Source organism: Neolamprologus multifasciatus, chromosome 5 (genome assembly GCF_963576455.1).
Source record: "Neolamprologus multifasciatus chromosome 5, fNeoMul1.2, whole genome shotgun sequence".
NCBI classification, from domain to species: domain Eukaryota; kingdom Metazoa; phylum Chordata; class Actinopteri; order Cichliformes; family Cichlidae; genus Neolamprologus; species Neolamprologus multifasciatus.
Genome location: NC_140443.1, coordinates 29,042,919 through 29,060,701, shown reverse-complemented (window position 1 = coordinate 29,060,701; position 17,783 = coordinate 29,042,919). Strand labels below are relative to the sequence as shown.

Sequence of the window (17,783 nt, the reverse complement as noted above, 5' to 3'; positions counted from 1 at the left end):
CCAACCATGTCGTATATGTTGTTGAAATCTATAACTTATAAGAATTGAAGTTGTTTTCGTCCAATGTCACCTCATCTTTTAAAGAGCTTCCATCAGTTCATTATTGTTATGATTATTGTTTGTTTTTTTACTTAAGAATCTTTGTTAAAAGCTGAAACTTCATAACCATTGTCAGTTTATCCAACGTACTTGACAAATAGGGAAACTTGGCAGAAAGGTTTTAACTTGAGGTGATACTCCATTCATACTAAGTCAAAAGTCACTCCTGATCTGCCGAAACCCGGGATCGAACCAGGGACCTTTAGATCTTCAGTCTAACGCTCTCCCAACTGAGCTATTTCGGCTATATATGGGGCGGGAAAAGAAATACACACTGGCGACTGGCCAGATGGTAGAACTGAAACATTTCAGATTGTTTATTTGAAATCCAGGATCAGTCATTGACCCTAGCTGGGGCAGAATTAAACATACACTATCTACCAATTGGTAGGTTGGTTCCCCAATCGCTGGCTCTTTCAATCTGTATTTCAAAGTGTCCTGAGGTAAGATATTGAACACAGAGCTGCCTCTGATGCATCCATTGGAGTGTATGTGTGAGTGTTAGACAGTGTACAAAGGTATAGTAAAGACTGCTTTGAGTGCTTAGTTAGATTAGAAAAGTGCAACAGGCTATGAGTATATATGAAATGAAGCTACACATGGCAAATGATTGACCTGTTCATTACTATCAATTCCTCCTGTGAGTTTTCTGCTACTTTTTCAACAAAGATTTTGAATTTACCAGTTGGAAAAAAAACAATCATCATCTCAATACAGGGAATTATAATCATTATACTGATATAAGTAAATTCCTGGAGGAGATTATTGAAAATATTAGAATGAGTGTGAGGGAATGTACAAAGAAGTGAAAAAACTTGGGGTACAAAAAAACCCCTCACCACAACAAATAATGGGACACGGGAAAGGAATAAGTATTGTGTTAGTTTCTATTGGCTTGTACTGCATATAAAATACCAGGCCATGACCACAGGGTATTTAATATGTTATGCACCAGCACAAGCATAAATACACCAACGACATTAGCCACTTACCTACCGCGAAGTTTAAATCACTCATTAGTTTGTGTTTCTACAACTCGCTTGCTGCTATTTTCTGATTCTTCCTCTTTTCTCCTGAGGGATTTGATACATTATTTATCTGACCCATGTTTAGAATTTGCTGTATTAGCTGCCAAAACCCAGGATTGAACAAGGGTGCTTTTTTTTCGTGTATAGCACAGTAGTAACAAAATTTGAGAATGACCATAACCCTGTCCTGAGAATTGTGACTGTGGGTTCCCCAGAAAGACAAAAAGTTGCTGGTCTTTGAGGGATGATGGGAGAACCTCAAAGAATGAAATGGTAAAACAGCACAGGAGTGATCATATGCACATGAAGCACATGAAGAAAAAAGATCATAGAGGTGAAGGATGATGTAAGAGATACTGCCTTGATGCAGACAATGGTTAGCATTTTTTTAGGTTAGGTTTTTGATCTCATACAATATGAATTACAGGTTCAAAGCCGCATACCTCCATAATTACTGTGACACAAACACAGTCTAATATAGACATATGATGATGGCAAAGGCTTTAAAAGCCATCCCTAATTCTGCCGAAACCCGGGATCGAACCAGGGACCTTTAGATCTTCAGTCTAACGCTCTCCCAACTGAGCTATTTCGGCTACATATGGTGTGGGAATTATATGGGGTGGGAATAACTAAAACGCTTAAGATTGCTTGACACTGAGAATCAGTCATTGACCCCAGCTTTATAAATTATATCTATTTATAAATTAATCCCTGCACAATTCTTTCTACGGTGGCCACTGTGTCTCTCTTGTGAGTGTAAGCTGTTAGTCTGCTGCTTACCTCAGCTGTCAATATATGTCCACATTTATTTTTGTGGACATATTTTTGTAATTGTAAAGTCAGTCAAGATAAATTAAATGGTAAATGCTGCTGTTTTTCTGCCGGTTGCCAGCATTAATGAAAACGATGTGAAAATGTAATCAAATTGTTTAGGTCACTTGAGCTGGATGTTACCTGGCATAATATCAGCTTATAACGAGCTGTTTAGCTAGCTCTTGTCAGACAGCTGATGAGAGCTAGCTAAACACAATAAGTAATTGTGTCAATATCTGGAATAAAGGAGTATGTTTAGTCCCATGTGTATTATATAATTCAGAAGATGCGGCTTGGGGTCAGGAGGAAGATGAGGACCTTTTACCAGAAGCTGGTCATGTTGTTTCTTTCCTTCATGTTTCACTTCTTTGTGAAGGTGGCCTCTTCTCAGATGATAAAATATAGGTATGATCCTTGAAGCTTCAGACATTAATTTAAAATTGCCTCCAAGGAACATAGATTAGATTAGATTAGATTAGATTAGATTAGATTAGATAAAACTTTAGTAATCCTTCGGGTGGGTTCCTCCGGGAAATTCTGTTTCCAATAGCACAGCACCGATAGAAGTTACAGAATATACCATATATACACACATATAAATACAGAGACATATATAAATACAGAGTATACAAAAGGGATAAATAGAATAAATAGGAATAAGAATACAAGGGAATTGCACATTTCACATATTGAAGTCTATTGCACTGTTGGATATTAACAAAAAGTATTGCACAGTGAAAAGGCACTACAGCTTAGTTGTCCCCCTCCTGTTTCCCCTCCCTCTCCCCTACAGAGAGGAGTTAAACAGTTTGATGGCGTGAGGGACAAAGGAGTTTTTAAGTCTGTTGGTTCTTGACTATGGGAGAAGCAACCTGTCACTGAAAAGACTCCTCTGGTTGTTTATGGCCGTGTGCAGAGGATGCCCAGCATTGTCCATAATATCCAGCAGTTTCTTTAGTGTCCTTTTTTCTGCTACTGTCACCAGAGTGTCCAGCTTCATGCCGACCACAGAGCCAGCCTTCCTGATCAGTTTATCCAGCCTGGATGAGTTCTTCTTTGCTGTGCTGCTCCCCCAGCACACCACAGCATAGAAGAGTACTCCAGCAACCACCGACTGGTAAAACATCCTCAGGAGCTTCCTGCAGATGTTAAAAGACCTCAGCCTCCTGAGGAAGTACAGTCGGCTTTGGGCTTTTTTATACAGGTGCTCTGTGTTGCATGACCAATCCACGTACATGAGTATGTACCAATTCTCTTCTCTTCTGCCTTTTGTAATTGGATTAAGACAGAATGGTATATTGATGATGGTGCGAAAACATGGTGGCTTCCAAAAAAACATCCACAGCTCTGTATATTTACTGAATTAATTGATTGTTGATTTAATGTATTCTAAGTGTATGAGAATGCATCAGTTTGTCGGAAGATGTATTACACAATAATCAATGCAGATTCATCAGTAATCATTGTTTGTTTTTTCTATTAAAGAACCCAAAGAGTTAATGACTGTACTTTCAAGACTACTCATTTTAAACTGAAAAACAGTCAATGGAGCAGACGTGTATATATATGCCCTCAGTGATACCACTACCTTTTTTTTCTGTATTAAAAGCTTATCTCAGAATCTCGGACAAACAATGCACTATGCAACCATTCAACAGTCTGTAGTAGCAACACAAATATATGAAAAAGCAAAAAAAAAAAAGAAGAAAAGCTAGTTGAGTATTGTAATTATTTTTGTAGTTGATTCCCCCTTCATCTTTTAACATTTTTAAAATCTTTTAACAAATGTAATACCAGATATGAAGTAATTACTGTGATAGTACGCTCAGTGTGCTGTAAAACCAAAAACCAATGTGGTAAGAGAAAAACTGTGGCGATCTGTATCTTTAAAAGATTGCCCCACTGCTGCCGAAACCCGGGATCGAACCAGGGACCTTTAGATCTTCAGTCTAACGCTCTCCCAACTGAGCTATTTCGGCTCGCTGTATTTCATACAAACATGCTGATCTACGTCATCACAGCCAGAAATGGTAGTAACACAAGTTTGTTGTTACTCCAGTGATAAATTGAGACGACCACCATCATTATGTTTGACTTTTGCGCTGTAGAAAAAAACGACAAACTGTATGATTCCTTTAGTTTGCAAAACAGTTTTTGAAAGCCACGTTAATTGACGGCTTTTCTGTTTCGCAACCGCTTCCGACGCAGTGCACGTTGCAAAAGTGCGCGTAGTGACGTCATCACGTCGTACTGAATGAGGCGTCATCCTTTCCGATGTAGAGCGGCACGGCGGCCTTTCTTTGCTGCTCTACATTTCTTCCTCTCTTAACTCAGTAACTACAGCATTTCAGCTCCTATCTTATTTTAACCATGACCCAAACCTCCCCGATTTTCACCGCCTACCTGCTGCTCCTGGCTGCTCTGGGTCCGCAGGTTTCAGCGGACGGTTTGGTAAACGAGGATGTGAAGAGGACAGTGGACCTGAGCACGCATCTGGCCAAGATCACTGCCGAAATCGTGCTGTCTAACCAGGGGAACTCGGCCGTGCACAGTTTCATACTCGCAGTGGAGGAGGGCCTGGCTCCGCATCTGGCATACATCGGAGCTTCGGTGAGCTAAACATCAGTGAATGAAACGGCGCTAACACCTCCGCCTGTAGCCGGCTAGCTAGCTTTAGCTTGTTAGCTATTCTGTTGCAAACTACACATGCAGTGCTATGCACTGTCTTTACAGCTTGCAGTTTTTTCTTTTTGTGAGGTGCCAACAGCAAACCCGCAGAAGTCAGTGCTCTCCCGTAGTAAAAGGTCACGGTTCATTGAATGCATGGAAGCAAAGCTACTGGCTATGTGTGATTCAACAGTGTGATTCTGTTGGCAGTGAGCTCTGCAAGTGGGGAGTCACATAGCCACAGTTAGCTAACAGTAGCAAATATTACGAGCTCGGTATGTGCAGTGCATTCACCCCAGTTCGGGAAATGTAGTTATCTATGCCCAGAAGAGCCATATTTATTTTAAAGTGCCATGGATGTGGATAACAAGACATTGACTTCCGCAGGGCTCCACGCTCTGTCAGTGGCTGAATGACACGTATGCGCTGGGCAGCTTACTTCCGTGTGTGACTGCGCACAGGCCTGCCCCCTTCCACTATGAATGAAATCGTAACAATGCTCCTGTTTGACAGAATAATGACACAATAGCAGATACGTTACAAACGATTCCCTCAAAGTCCTATAGTGTTGTAGCACGATCCTATATGCCTGTGTTTGTGGCACTCCTGCATCATCATAACAATGTTAGTCGAGTAACAACATTGCTACTGACCAATGAAGTTAGCATTAGCCAAGAAGTTAGCTAATGCTATTAAAAAAACTGTCACTAGCAAACCAACGCGACTAACCTAAATTGGCTAACAGCAAACCTAACGATAAAATATTTGTTACATTTCATAAAGTAATGAAGAAATTACTTGAAATGCTTACCATTTATTCAAGAAGAGACTTATCGTGCAAGTAACTGCATACATTACACAAATATTGACTGCCATGCTTTCACAGGTGAAGGGTGATGAAGAGGAGGATGGCACACTTGAACTACAGCAGACAACAATTCAGGGTCAAAGGTGAGAGATCAGACACTGTCTACTAAGCAGATTATAAACACCTTACATGATGAAAACAGACTGCAGAACTGGTGCATTTGAAGCACCATTTTATTTTCTGGAAGATGGTAGGGTTGCTGGTTTCTGGTGAAAGGACAGGATTTCTTAACTTGGACGTGCACTCGTGCATGTCCTGAGAATCTGATGTGATCCATCAAATATGTCTTACCTGTGCTCCTCTCTGTCATCTCTTCTGCAACAGTGGGGAGTTTTATAAAGTGCAGCTTCCCTCCAGCTTGGCTGCAGGTGCTCAGCTGAAGACCAAGGTGGAGATGACGTTCAGCCACGTCCTGAAGCCCTTCCCCACACACATCACCCAGGCTGAGCGTCAGCTGGTGATTTTCCAGGGGGACCACTACTTCTACTCCCCGTATCCAACCCGCACCCAGACCACACGCGTCCGCCTTGCGTCCAAGACCGCGGAGAGCTACACAAAGCTGGGCAACCCAAGCAAAACCGATGAGATTATTGAGTATGGACCCTTCCGTGACATTGCTCCGTTTAGCAAGGTACAGCTCTGACCAGGTTTGATTAGCTTATAGCGAAGGTGCAAAACAGCTGCTAAACTGATCTGCTGTTTGCTTGTGTTCTCCTCTGTCCAGGACACAATGAAGATCCATTATGAAAACAACACACCCTTCCTCACCATCAGCAGCATCACTCGTACCATTGAGGTGTCTCACTGGGGCAACATTGCAGTGGAAGAAACCATCGACCTGAGGCACACCGGAGCCGTTCTGAAGGGCCCCTTTTCACGTTATGATTACCAGCGTCAGTCAGACAGCGGCATCTCATCTATCAAGTCCTTCAAGGTTTGTTTCTTCTAGACACCCAACCAGTGTCATTTGAGCTTTCACAGTTTCTGTGATAATTATATCGATTCTCCTCACCAGACTATCCTCCCTGCCTCAGCCCAAGACGTTTACTATCGGGATGAGATTGGAAACATCTCCACCTCCCACTTGCAGGTTCTGGATGACTCAGTGGAGGTAGAGGTCAGGCCTCGTTTTCCTTTGTTTGGAGGCTGGAAGACTCACTACATAATTGGCTACAATCTGCCTAGTTATGAGTACCTTTACATGCTGGGTGAGTCGATTTCTGATAACCAATTTTGTTAATTAAACACTGAATCTCTGGATGCCTTAGCTTATATGTCGTTCCATTGTATATCCCAGGTGATCAGTATGCATTGAAGATGAGACTTGTTGACCATGTGTATGATGACCAGGTGATTGATGAAATGACTGTGAAAATCATCCTGCCAGAGGGAGCCAGGTCAGTGCAAACACACCTAAAGTATCTCCTTTGAGGAGCGTTTACAGGGCTTGATATTCACTTTCCCTTCTATATCTTTGTCTTGTCTTCTCAGAAACATTCATGTGGATACACCTTACAAAATCAGTCGCATGCCGAACCAGCTGCACTATACATACCTGGACACTTTTGGGCGGCCAGTGCTGGTGGCCACCAAGAACAACCTGGTGGAGCAGCACATTCAGGATTTCGTGGTAAGATGCACCGTAGAAGAAGACAAAAATCCATTCATGGTGTCTCAGGTTTGAGGTTATTCAGATCAGAAGTGGTCTTCTCTTTGTAACTAAGGAAGCAGTTAGAACCTGTCACTCTTTATCAATATGCAGTATCATCAGGGTGAGGGTATAATGCCACAGTAAATTTAGGCTTGGAGGCTCTTAGCTGCATCATCTTTGAGCTCATAGTTCAAAATTAGGTCTCCACTAACGACCATCTGCGCTGATGCTAACGTGGTAGCAACGTGTTTTATGTGTACACACGAACACTTAATATTTAGAAGCAGGTTTTTGAGTTGGTTACCACAAGTTTATGAACCACGTGTCCAAGTATGTTGAAGCTGTACAGTTGGTTTGTTTTTTCTTGGCTTCAACAGATTTTGGCAGACACCTGTCTGCACTGAATACTTCACAACAGCAACATTTTACACACTGATTTAATTATTTGATAAATTGATCATCTTTCTTCTTGCTGTAGCATTAGGTCAGTGAGCTTGGTATTTAATATCATCTGCATAGAGGTTATATTGATTCATAACATTTCTTTTTTACAATTGTAATCTCTTTCTGTCTGTCAAAATAAAGGGGTTAACACTTCACACTGAAGAAACTTTCCTGGCAAATCTTTTTGTTAACTTACCTGAGTACCTGTTAATTTGAAATAAATTTCTCAGCTTAGGGAAAAATTGTAACTTATAGGCTGACACACTGACTGGATCACAGTGGCTTTGGCTCAAGTACAGCCAGAGATCCTTACTGCTTTTCTTTATTTCTCCACAGATTTTATGTTATTTTTGCAACAAAATGGGGAAAAAAAAGAAAGGGAAAGGAAAAAAAGCTTCATGCTCGATAGTGTTGGGGGAAATACTGCAGCCTGATTAGAGCGGCAGAAGAGTGTGAATGTGCTGAGCGGTAAAATTGAGAGCTGTATAAAAATGGCAGTAAAGGGGGGGTTCCCGCAATTAATCATCATGATGTAATTATTGATTGCACAAATTGGCTATATAATGATGACAGCGCTGACATTTAAACTGTTTCCATGTGATTCTATGTGCCCCCCTCTCTCCTGATCACCAGGTTCACTATAACTTCAATAAGATCCTGATGCTGCAGGAGCCTCTCTTGGTTGTAGGTGCCTTCTACATACTCTTCTTCACTGTCATCATTTATGTACGTCTGGACTTCGCCATCACAAAGGTATGAAAACACCTTTCTAGTTGATGTTGGCCTCATTTTACCTGATCTCTCCTCATTGAGCAGCTACCCTGCACAAAAGTAGATTTATGCTGTTCATTTCACTCTGTTTTCTTGTCTCTGCTCAGGATCCAGCTGCTGAGGTTCGCATGAAGGTCGCATCCATCACAGAGCAGGTGCTCACTCTGGTCAACAAACGTCTGGGCCTGTACCGCCACATGGACGAGGTGGTCAACCGCTACAAGCAGTCCCGCGACACGGGGGCGCTCAACAGCGGCCGGAAGACTCTAGAGGCCGACCACCGCACTCTCACCAATGAAATCAGCTCGCTGCAGGCCCGCCTCAAGGCAGAGGGCTCTGACTTGGCCGACAAGGTGAGTGATTTTGGGAGATTGTGAGGAAAATTAGATTTTTATTAATGGGACGCGCAGCAGTAGTGCCTTACCTCTCTGTCCCATCAGGTCGGAGAGGTGCAGAAGCTGGACGGCCAGGTGAAGGAGCTGGTGTGCCGCTCCTGCCAGGAAGCGGAGAGGCTGGTGGCGGGGAAAGTCAAGAAGGAGGCCTACATCGAGACCGAGAAGAATCTGACCAGCAAGAGGCAAGAGCTCGTCGGCCGCATCGACAGTCTGCTGGATGCCCTTTAAACTGCAACACGCTGACAGGCACCCTTGCCGTAACATAAACCAACTGTTTTTTATGAGAATCTGATGAAGTGACTCATGCTCACACTTTTCTTGTTTTAGTATTTTACCATCCAGACATGGACTATGAACACCGGCTCTTACGGTAGTGATGGGTTTATCCAAACACTCGTGCCTTGCGATAAACTTGAAGTCACTCAGCTCTAGAGCAGCTTCATCACAACTGTTTGGCTTTTTTTGTTTGTTTTTCTTTTTGTTGGTTTTTCAGTGGAGCTAAAACTTTGTCACAGATTTGTTCTTCCGTTCCATGTTCAAATCTGTCTCTTTTTTGTTTCCACTCTGAAGTTAAGGGTTAAGGGACTGTTTTTGAAATGAATAGCTGAACAGCCCGAGTGTTTTCAGTCTCCTGTCTTTACTCGTATGCTGTACTTTAAAACTGAATCATCTCTAACTTTTAAGTTCGAAGATGACTTGCTTTTTTTTTTTTTTGCCATCTTTATCTTTTTTGCACTTGCATTTTGTTTTTACTCTCCCCTGCCTGATGTGTGTATTTGAAAAAATCCAAAGCTCTGATTCTGTCATCCCAAAATGCTTGTTTTAGATGTCCCTCAGTCTTATTTTCTACATTTTTCTTGGTATAAATGTTTTTTTGACTGTGAGATTAAACAATAAAAGAGATTATCTTGTATGTGAGAAAAGACATTGAAGCTGGAAAACACGTTTGTGAAATGGGCAGTAATGTGGAAAACTGTCAAATTTGAAATAAAGTTTTGAGAGACTCATTCTTGTTGGGACTTGTGATTTTGGCATGCAGTACCCCTGGTTCATCAAAAGGGGGTGTGCTTGTGTCAATAACTAGCGTGTTACCATGCTAGAGAAAATAAGTCAAACCATATCAAACTGCATTTTGATCCCACTTGTGCCTTCAAATACCGAGATAACTAAAATTTACGCTGTGCCATCCTGACATCATCAAAACCAGAAAAAGCCACTTTTCCACACTGACTAGTTCATTTAAAACTGGCACTTCAGAGGGAATTTCCTGCTCATTGTTGCATTCCTTGCTTGAAAGTAACCCCACCTATGGCCTTCTCCTACTCAGTCAGCAGAGGAGCTGACCTGCCTCAAGCACAGTATGAGCTCAGGACAAACAGAAGGGTCAGTCTGAGGTCATCGCTTTCCCTCAGAGGTCACCAGGGGTCCTGGCAGGTCATTTCCTGCTCCATAATAACAGCCCAGTTCCCCTCACAATGACAGTGTGCGCATATTGTATGTGCCATACAATAATCATTCAGTAAATACGCAGCAGGGAGAGAGCAAAGACAATGTCTGTTAGCACTGATGCTTGGTTGCTGGTGAAAGACCACACAATGGTGATTTTGTTTGTATGTTTTTACTCGAGTGGAGATTTGGAGCGGCGTGATTTCAGAGAGTCGCACAGTCTCATTCTCACAGCAGCGGGCTCACGTCCACCTCAGCACCAGAGACGGGGTTTTTTTTTATGTGGAAGTGTTAAATGACATTGAGACCTTAAAGACAGAACACTGACAAATACATCGATCAGCCACTTAATTAGGTATACCTGTTCAACTGCTCGTTATAGCAGATGCCTCATGAGCCAATCTAACAACATGTAGTGAAGAAAACTTACTAAAGTTCAAACCGAGCATCAGAATGGGGAAGAAAGGTGATTTAAGTGACATGGATGTTAGTGCCAGGTGGGCTGAAACTGCTGATCTACTGGGAGCGGCGGGTCTCTGGGTGAAAATGCCTTGTTGCTGTCAGAGGGCTCAAATCTTCTCAAACTGATTCCTTGAACGTGACATGAATCTAATGGAGCACCTTTGGGACACGGGTGAACAGGAAATCTTTGGGAATCATTTTGTTGTTTCAATACAAGTTTATACCCATCAAACTGTTTTCTTTGGCATTTCTATAGATTCAACTAAAGAAATGGGAACAGCCTAAAGATACAATTTAAAATTATTCAAAAGTCAATGTCCAAATAAAAACTTAAAAAGACCATCAGCAGACCTTTACTTTAAAAATGAAAAGAAAGTCTGGCCCATCAGAAGATATTAAGAAATAAAGGGTGGCTCCAGACTTTTGCACACTACTGCAGGTTGTGTCTTTTCCCCCCGGAATAACCTACAAAAGGACCAGAAGGTATCAAAGCTAGAAATTGGAACGCTCTTACAGTTGTACGTAAACGCTACTTGTATTGTCTCTGGTATTTTACTCTGACGGAGATGGCATCGAACGTGGCTGCACCTTAATGCTCGTGTCAAACATGAGTCTGTTGATGCATTTGCTTCCCTACACGGCTGTTTGTCTTGTTGTGGCTCATCGGAGGCCTTTCAGTCTTTTCAGTTCTGGGCCAGGATATGATTACCGGTCACAGAAGAGCTGCGGTTTATCTGTTGGTGTAAACCGAGCAAAATACTGTTTGAACCGGAATTCGTGTGCAGCACTGTATCCTGATGTGGCAAACCATGTGTGTGTGTTTGAGGTGGATGGTGGGGTTTGTGCAGGGTGTTGGACTGGTTGGGCCATGCGGTTGAGCTGTCACGGTCCCCCCTCAGGCATGGAGTCGATTATTATCTTCCTTTCCTGAAGTATAGTAATGATGCAGAGTGTGTTCATTCTTTATCTGCCAGAAATAATGAATATGCAAAAAAAAGAAGGGGAAAAAAAGATTTGGAGTCAAACTAGATATCAGTTGAAGAGGTAATCCACAAGTCCCTAGGCTTGGTGACGTGGTGGTGATTGATTACATTGAGGGCTCACCTGCAGTACTCTCCCTCTTAATCTTTCTTGCTCTCAAATACACACACACACACACACACACACAACTACACACACACACACACACACACACACACACACACAACTACACACACACACAAAGAGAGAGAGAGGCAGAAGTCACCAGTCAGGGAACAATATCCTGCTCAGAGGACCCTTCACAGCACACTCTCATAAATCACTGAGACAGAGCCACCACCCTCACTGTCAGCATGTTATTATGCGCACACTCTCAGGTCCACGCTCCTCATGACATACATTCATTCAGTTCATCCACTCCTCATACTCAGCCATAAAGGAATATCATCAAAAAGAAGAAATATGAGTCAAATCTAACCGCAAAACTCGCCCTCAAACACACGCCTCACCTGCACTGATTCCCTCTGGCTCCGCTTAAAACACGCTTTTTTCTTTCCTTTTTTTTTTTTACAACAGGAGCTCTGTGTCCCACTCTGCCACGGCCCTCTGCACCGGCCATTCCTCAGTGACAGGGCGCCGGGATGAGGGGATGAGAGGCTCTTGAAGGGCGAGGTGAGGAGTGGATGAAAGCCCCCGCGGCTCAGGTCCCAGGGCTATGCCTCCTGTGCAGGTGGCAGGTGTGATGTGGCCGGGTGCAGAAGCGTCAGGGTGAGGAAGAGGAGGACAATGAAGGCGTCTGTAGCCCCGGTTGCAGCTGCAGGAGGCGGGGAGGAGCGAGGCTGACAGATATGACATTCAGACAGGCAGAGGAAGGGAAGGACAGTGTAGGAGCGCAGAGATGGAGATGGGACTTCAAACAGAGGATTGGGGGTTGGGTGGGGGGGGGGGGCATTCTTGTCTGGTATGGAGAAGGTGGGGATGGAGGGACAGTGAGAATGATGGATGGCACAAAAAACAACAACAACCGCCCCCCCCCCCCCTCCCCCAATGAATCCAGAGTTCACCGTTGTGGTCCTCTTGTGCAGATGTTTACACTGTGCACGCTCACTCAAAGCCCCTGCCTATATCTCTGTGCATATTGATGTCAGCCTCCTTCCCTGTATGGATTTGTATTGATGAGACAGTAATCCTCTTCCCTTGCCGTCCTTATGTGCAACTGTCCACAGCTCCCACTAAGACCCACTGATCTCTGCCACATGGCGCTCCATCAAAGCACCGATGGTCATGCCTCTCAGGGCAAGTTTTTGGCAAAAAAAACGTGCCCGTGCAGCTCATGTCTGTCCCTCAGTGCAGGGGATAAGCTGCAGATGAAGGCCTGACGCTACTTTGTATCATCTTGGATCATACGAAGACAAGTGAAACAAAGCTGCTCTCTGTTAAAAGCCACTCTCGTCGGAGCATGTGCACGGGCACACACACGTTTCCTACTTTCTCTATCAGACCTGATTAGAGTGACAGGGGCACTTCCCATTGGCTGTGAGAGTGGCCCTCTCCTTCCCAGGGCAGCCAATTTCCCCTACTCCAGAGCTGATAGGAAACTTTGATTGTCCACTGAGCTCAGAAGAGACAAAGAGAGTTTTCCTCTCGCAATCCACATATCACTCCATCAGATCTCTTCCTACAATACAGCCCCCCGCCCCCGCCCCCACCCCCCTGTGCAAACACACACTTTATTTTTTTTCTTTCTCTCCTCCTTTCCTCCATCATTTCTCCCTCCTGAATTTTGGAAGCCTAATTTACACGGGCTCCACATTGTGAGTCCATTAAACTGGTACTGACTGCTTTGATGGGCAGGAAGTTTCACTTCATGTGGTGACATCTGCATCCTGTGACACAATCCTGCCCTACGTACATGATTTACTCTCTCAGCTTACCACTATCCTCTAATAGCAGTCTGCTATTAGCACGGGTGGATGTGACCAGCAGCATTTACATACTGGTACGTGTGCATGGTGGCTGTGAAGAGGACCCAGAATGAGCAAGGCGTCAAAACATGTGGGGAGAACCAACAGGAAACATCTCCCCCTTCTCTCTCTCTCTCTCCACCCTCTCTGAGAACACACTTCCTGTCAGAACTCCTCTAACTTCCTGTCCAGCCACCGGGAATCCCAGCTGGAACATTCCAGCTGTGCACTAGTCTCCCTCCCTTGCTGTACTGCTTGAATACCACAGTTTCTTTGTTACCCAGTCTTCAGAGACTCGGAAAGTATTTGCACCCTTTCACTTTCTTTGCACAATTTAGCCTGCTTTATGTGATACATGGGAACGCGAACACATTTGTTTTGTATATCAACGTAAGTGTCATAATGACAGAGAGAAAACATTTTATAAGTTCATTTATTTATTTTTAATGTTTCAAAGAAAAAGACAGAGACATTTGCCAAACTGAACAGAGTAAGGTACGAGAGTAATGTACCCGTTATATGTAAAGCTCACAATTCACTTTAAACCACAAAGTCAAGGGAACTCTCTGTAGACTTCTGCTGGAAATTTGGAAAAGCACATTTCACAGGTATGAAATAATTTAGAAAGTCTTGGATATTCTCAAGAAGCCTGTGAAACAACAATAACACTGAAATAGTAACAGAGAGACTGATCCTTCTCAGCTGCCCTCCATCAAGTCAGACATTTACCCTTAGAACAGCCACCGTAACTATATAATGTTGCCACATCCACATATTTAGTAAAATACAACATTAAAGGACATTCCCTGGTCTGATGAGATAAAAGCTGAACTATCTGGGCAAAGCTCAAATCACAGCGTCTGGCACACCCCGTGTTCATCACTTTGACTACTAAAGCCATCCCTACAGAGAAAGACGGTGACAGCAGCATTGCGACTAGAGGGGAACTTCTCAGCAGCAGGAAAAGGGAGACTGGACTGAACTGAGTGAAGAATGAATGCAGCCAATTACACTGAAGACCCTGAAAAGGTGATCAGAGACTGGTGCGACAGTTCAGCTTTCGTAGCACAGCTTCCTATGCCGCCCGACAGAGTCCAAGGACACATACGCACAGGTGTAGCCTTGGAATGTTTTACCCAAAGGTTTTAAAAAATATAAAAGATACAGGCCAATGAAAGTAAGAGCGCACAAAACAGGCTGATCAGTGAGGAGGGTATTGGAAAATGCTGTTTAAAAAACTATACAAATATATATAAAGATGAATAATTCTATATACTAGCAGAGCAAATGATTATGGAAACAAAGTGGGGAAACTACAGGGATAAAAATGGAGCCGATGCTTTCACTGCAGATGGTTTAGTCAGCTTGTTAGACCTCAGTATTTGAACCAGCTACACCTACAGCGTCTGGTGCAGCAGACAGGCAATTCAAAAGGTGGGAAACAAGAAACAAAGATATTAATGCAATGACAGAGCAATGTTAGCTGCACGTCCTCGCCATCACTGACGACCACAAAGCAGTGTCAAAGTGTGTATTTATTTGAATCTGGGTGCACCGTGTAGCTCCAGCAACTGCAGCAAAAGCGGACTTCAAATTAGCTGTGGTAGAGGTGTGGAAGAGTGTGAAACCATAAATGCGAATGAGTTATGAGTGCAGTGTAGAGAGGGGATAAATATTAGCAAAAAATGTTATTTCAGGTGGGTGGATGTGGGTACATTCGCTGTCACTTGGAGAGAGAGAGACGATAGCCAAGAGCAGTGTGATAAAGTGCACTAATCCAGGCCTGCAGATTCTATGACCCAACGATCTGCTCCTGAAAACATGCTGGAACACTTTTAATTTAAAAACTAAATCCATATGACGTTTTGAACTGCTGATTGTAGAGCAGGACTGCAACAGAGGTGTTAAAGTGACGATGATTTGCTTTCTGAATCCAAGTACTGCACGTCTGTCCTACAGTACATCCCTTTCTCGCCAGGGGTCGCTATATAACAGCACATGGTCTCCTGGCCAGCTGTCTCTCCTGCAGAAACTCGCAGTCTCAGTCCTGGGGATAACCGTGGTCTCGCTGTCTCCTCACAAGGCTCCAGTTTACATGACTACTTTTTGAAGCGCAATAAAACGGGACAGTGCCATTAGTCTAATGGCAGTAAATCAAATGACACACGCATGTTTATGAATGTGCCCTCACGCGTGGGGCCATATGGCAGCGAAAAGAGCAAGATTGGTGACTTTGTATATGACCTTTTCCGAAAGAGAGCTAATCCCGAGCTATAATAGACTCCGGGACCGATATGGAAAACTGCTGCACCGTTATCTCGGTTGTCTAGGAGACCATCAGAGCACCGGGCCGGTGGAGATGCCGTGGTATTAAAAGGGGGGAGAGTGTGTGCGTGCTAGTGTGTGTGTGTGTCTACTGGAGACTGTTTTCTTTTTTTCTGTTTTTTCTATAAGTGTCATTCTTGAATGCTGCATCTCGTGCTCGATTAAGAACACACAACTATTTTCTTACCACATTTACAACGAAGCCTTTTTTAGTGGTGAAATTTCAAGTTCCATTTTAAAGAAAGGTCAGTCCTCAGAATAGTGGATTGGACAGATTAAAATGCACTTTACTGACATCAATTGTAAAATTTAGACGAAGCTGAACTGAATTGTGGCGGACGAGGCGCATTCATTCAACCAAATGCCACAGCAGTTTGTTTAAGTGATAACACGGGCCTTTAAAGCGAGGCCCGTGTTGCTGCTGTGGAGGAGCAGGCCTGCTGACCGGACAAATCAGAGAAAACTAACGGTGCATGTTAAGCGGCTTATCCCATTGTGGAAATGAAGATAATGCTATCGTGTTCCGATGTGTTTATTAGGACGGAATCATTTTCACAAGTGCAATTATAGCTGGAAATTGGGCTTTATCACCTTATCTGTACTGTAGATAGCCTGATTCCCAACCTACTAAAAAAAACTACTGAAATTTAGTTTGGAAATGTGTGACAATATTGCCTCATTTAGTAAAATCCCAAAATAAGCTGTATCATAAATTCCCAAAAGATGGGATGCATTTTAAAAAAGAAGAAGAAGAAGAAGAAAGAGGAGAGACAGATTAATCTAACACAGAGAAAAGGATGAGTCTAATCAGAGAGATAGCATCACAGCGTGCGGTGATATGTAAAGTGCGTGCACCAGTGGTCCGGCCAATAAACTCCTTCTAATGTCAAATAGAGCTTATATTAGCTGCAGCGGAAAACGTGTAAATACGTCTCATTCCCTGCGCTCTGTCTCTATCAACCTGCGGGATCCCCTCCACCCCCCCCCACAAATGATGCATTAGATGCATTGAATGTATTTGTTGTGCAAGTTTGAAAAGGCGGCGATAATCTGGGAGTGAGAGATAAGGAACACCAATTTATTCAGCAGCACTTTGGACCCCGCTTCCAGCCTCGGTCGGTGCTGACACCCCCAGCAGTTTGCTGATAACGATTAGGCCATTTATTATCTTCACAGAGAACAAAGATTGCGCGGTGCCGATGAAATATTACCCCTGGTAATAATCAGAAGGAGAAGGACCCTGGCATCTAATGCAGTGTGCATATAATATCTCCCTGACGAAAGCCGTGCACACAGACACAGACGCGCGCGCACACACACACGGAATATGTGCAGAACGCACAGAAAACGGATTAACAAAACAAATACTATTTATTAAATATTGCAAAATATTTATTATAATATTAAGTTTTTGTGAATTTGATTTGAGAGAAACATTCAACTTATTGGAAAGTAATAATAATGATGTATTTGAGAGACATCATTAAAAAAACAACTACCGAATAAATTGTAACTGTTGTTAAAAGACACATATGTAAACTCACATTTATTGGGTTTGCATTATCAACTTAATAAAAATACACAACGTTGTTTAGTCCACAACAACTCGCTAAAATAACCTAACATAAGCCAACAGTTTTCATATTTAAAATATTAAAAACAAATAAAACAAAAAAGAATGCTTTATTTCAAATCCGCAAAACCTCATACTTTTAGACTGTTAAGAGTCCAAATAATACTGAGAAAGTATTATAAAGTGCTTATGTTAGCCTATTGGCTTCTATTATTCGTGCCTCCAAGCTTTTTGCTCCGACGAGTCCAAACATTAAAACAAATGTTTACCAATTCAGTCAGACTTCACATTTT

At 43.0% G+C, this 17,783-nt stretch overlaps 1 protein-coding gene and 3 non-coding genes across 4 annotated transcripts; 1 reads left to right on the top strand and 3 right to left on the bottom strand.

The window, feature by feature from the left end:
• Positions 1–271: 271 nt before the first annotated feature.
• trnaf-gaa (transfer RNA phenylalanine (anticodon GAA)) lies at positions 272–344 on the bottom strand. Its single transcript has one exon. It is a non-coding gene; the product is annotated as a tRNA-Phe (tRNA).
• Positions 345–1,650: 1,306 nt separating this feature from the next.
• trnaf-gaa (transfer RNA phenylalanine (anticodon GAA)) lies at positions 1,651–1,723 on the bottom strand. The gene has a single exon. It is a non-coding gene; the product is annotated as a tRNA-Phe (tRNA).
• A 2,126-nt stretch (positions 1,724–3,849) lies between these two features.
• Positions 3,850–3,922, bottom strand: trnaf-gaa (transfer RNA phenylalanine (anticodon GAA)). Its single transcript has one exon. It is a non-coding gene; the product is annotated as a tRNA-Phe (tRNA).
• A 257-nt stretch (positions 3,923–4,179) lies between these two features.
• rpn1 (ribophorin I) lies at positions 4,180–9,746 on the top strand. The gene is made up of 10 exons (XM_085159460.1): positions 4,180–4,553; positions 5,497–5,561; positions 5,803–6,109; positions 6,203–6,412; positions 6,494–6,686; positions 6,776–6,875; positions 6,970–7,108; positions 8,207–8,326; positions 8,452–8,697; positions 8,785–9,746. The coding sequence occupies exons 1-10, from the start codon at positions 4,314–4,316 to the stop codon at positions 8,965–8,967; spliced, it is 1,803 nt and encodes a 600-aa protein (XP_085015586.1). The 5' UTR covers positions 4,180–4,313; the 3' UTR covers positions 8,968–9,746.
• The last annotated feature ends 8,037 nt before the right edge of the window (positions 9,747–17,783 follow it).